This window comes from Bactrocera latifrons, unplaced genomic scaffold (assembly GCF_001853355.1).
Source record: "Bactrocera latifrons isolate USDA-ARS-PBARC rearing strain unplaced genomic scaffold, ASM185335v1 scaffold_53, whole genome shotgun sequence".
Taxonomy (NCBI): Eukaryota; Metazoa; Arthropoda; class Insecta; order Diptera; family Tephritidae; genus Bactrocera; species Bactrocera latifrons.
Window position 1 is genome coordinate 1,554,406 of NW_017537190.1, and position 3,129 is coordinate 1,557,534.

General features: G+C 32.7%; 1 protein-coding gene across 9 annotated transcripts in view; it reads left to right on the top strand.

Annotated features, from left to right (window-relative positions):
* Positions 1–3,129, top strand: part of LOC108974141 (ABC transporter G family member 23) — a 112,711-nt gene that overhangs the window by 98,246 nt on the left and 11,336 nt on the right. For all 9 annotated transcript variants that reach the window (XM_018941808.1, XM_018941807.1, XM_018941810.1 and 6 more), the window contains one exon: positions 89–259. In XM_018941808.1, the coding sequence (XP_018797353.1) occupies positions 89–259 (171 nt within the window). The remainder of the gene's footprint in view (positions 1–88; positions 260–3,129) is intronic.

Below are 3,129 nucleotides of genomic sequence, written 5' to 3' on the forward strand. Positions count from 1 at the left end.
TTTATTTAATGACAAACAAAATAAAACAATTATTTTATATTTATTTATTCCATAAAATATTTTTATTTTCTTTATTTTCTGCTTGCAGCACCAGCGAACCCGCCATGGCCACAAATAATGATGGCGGAACAGCAGCACAATGGAATCGGAACTCACAGGCTGCCGTGTCGGTGCGACACGCCTTTAAAACGTACGGCAAGAAGAAGAATGCCATTCCAGTGTTGAATAATCTAATGATGACCGTACCAAAGGGCACAATGTGAGTCAAATTGCTATTTTGAAAACAAAATTTCTTTATGTTTTTTTTTGTTACTGGTAAAGGAAGGGATAATTATATAACTGTAATGCTGCCTACATTTGGTTGATATGAATTTTGCTTGAATATATTGTCACTTAAAATGCAAACTAAAAGAACATAATTTTTCGTAAGTTTACAGAGGAAGGAAAAACGATTAAGAAACCACTCATATTGAAACAAAATTTGAGTTTTGATTATAAAATGGTTATATATTGGTTATTATATCTGACAACGATTTTAATATTCGTTGCTTGGTATTTTAGGTGCCGATCTGTAACTTAAACGACCTAATTCTCGCTGCCATGTTTCAACTAGTTTTGCTCACACACTTGACTACACTCACTTAAATATTAAGATTTGATAAGCAAAAAGTGTTTGGTAATCACATAACAGCACCTTCTCCAATTTTTACTGTCAATACAGCGCTCAATCACTTTTCAAAAACTCAGCCCACTATAGACAATTGTTTACTTTGTCTGCCCCATAAGCTGTCATATTAAGTAATTGCGGCATAGCAAATAACGCCACAACCTAAATACTCCTTTGTGTATACCCACATACCATATTTCATACGCATCTCTTTGCTTTTGTGAGTGAGTGTTGACAAGTGCATGAGATTTTCACAATGAGCTAACAAATCAAAATGAAATGTGTAAACGAGAAATGTCAACGCAACTTAGCACTGCACAACATAACCGAGCACCACATAGCCATCGCATATCAGCGCATAGCATAGCGCACAGAAAGTTCAATTATTTTTATTTAGTTTGTTGGCTTGGCTTGGCTTGCGCTGGGAAATTAAGCTTACAATTGAGCGAAGCTGTTAATTTACAGATCTGTGTTGCTGCCACAATCCGCCTTGCTGTTGCATAAGCATAAGGGCATTTAACTAGTTAGCGCCTACAACAGCATTTTATGTGCAAGTGCTACGAAAAGTAGGTGCGTTATGCTAATTGGCTCATAGAAATGGTTATCAATACTTTTTATTGAAAAATGAGCGCGTGGGAGCAAATATTTTTTATTGAAATTCCGAAAATTTTCGCTGAAGGTCAGCGTGCGCCTCTATATTTTCTATAAATACACCAAAAATAATTCCAATATTTACAAAAACTTTAATTTTTATAGGCAAACATTTATTATTTTAGTACAATTGCATTAGTAATTCTAAGTATTTTTTAGTTGCTCACTTCTATTCTCCTCAGCTGATTTGTATGCAAATTTAAATGGCGATAATTACCGTTTCACTTATTTCATGCTTCTCATTATTATTTATGCGCTTTACACGCTGCTTTGCATACGATTAAAAGTGAAAAAATTAAAAATTAAAAATGTTATTTTTTGCTTCCGAACATTTTGTTCGACGATTTGTTCAATCAATTTGTGGCGCGTGTGTTTTTACGAGTCTCATTAAATGGAATTCCGATAATTATATTTTTTGCAATAAACTGTGTGAATGCGGTGATTATTGTTTCCTAAAGAGTGTGAAGAATAGAGCGCACGGCAGCGCCTGTATCATTTGTAAGCTGAGACTGCGCAGAGGCAGCGAAATATTGGGAAGTGAGAAACAGGTGTCATTAAATACTGTTTGCATTAAAGTAACTTGTGCTTAAAAGAGATAAGGAGTAAGAAATACAATTTTTGGCAACACTTATAAGGACACGATCGAAATTTTGGAAAGTTGGCTGAGTCCATTTAACCAAGTTTGTGTGTCTATCAATATATAAGTGAAATAGTTTCTTAGTGTTTGAGATATCGATGTGAAATTTTTGCAAAAATTTTTGTATCTCCAAGAAACAACTCATTTGTAAAAATCGACGCTATCGGATCTTTTTAGCATACAGCTGCCATACAAACTAATCGACCAAAATCGAGTGCTTGTATGGAAAAGCTATTTACTTGGCTACATATCTACAAGAATTATAGATTTATATTATTTTTCAAGCCTACCGTATAATCTCCGAAAAAATTTTTCATAACGGATTACTATATCATATAGCTGCCATACAAACAGGTTAAACAAAATCAAGTTTTCGTTGTAAAAACTTTTTAATTTCACAAGATATTTTCATCTAATTTGGTATGATTTATTCTCAAAGGCAACGCTACATTCTCCAAACAAATCGGTTAGATCGAACGGCTTTTACATATAGCTACCATACAAACTGAACTATCGAAATCGAGCTCTTGTATGAAAAACTTTTTGACGTGACAAGATATCGTCACGAAATTTGGCATATAGTATTTTCCAAGATAACGGTATAATCTTCAAAAAAATTGCCCAAATCGAACCACTATATTATAAAGCTGCCATACAAACTGAGCGATTGAAATCAAGAAACATATCTTTTTATACCCTTCTATGCAATAAGAAATGCACATATGAGGGGTATTATAACTTCGGTGTAGTTGAAAATAACGGGTTTTCTTGTTTATTTCTTGGCTCTGTTTCTGTTTCTGTTTTAGACAAACATTTCATCTCTCAAGTACATTTCTATCATCAGTTAACTTTTTATAAAAAACCAGCTTAATGCTCAATTTTTGCAATAACAAGAAACTTCTCATGAAATATATTTATGTATTTGGAGCATAAAAACCGTTAATTGTATATTAACTGTTTGAAAATGATGAAGAATGCGTAACATTGACACACAGTCGTTACTGAAGGCGATAATGGCATGAATACTGCAAATGAGCAAAGAGCGAAATGAAATAATAACAGAAACGAAAAATGAAAAAATAGAAAATTGAAATGAAAAGTTAAAAAAAAATATTTAAAATCGGAAAAAACTAAAAAATTTTATAAAAATATGAAATTGTAATAAAATATTTAA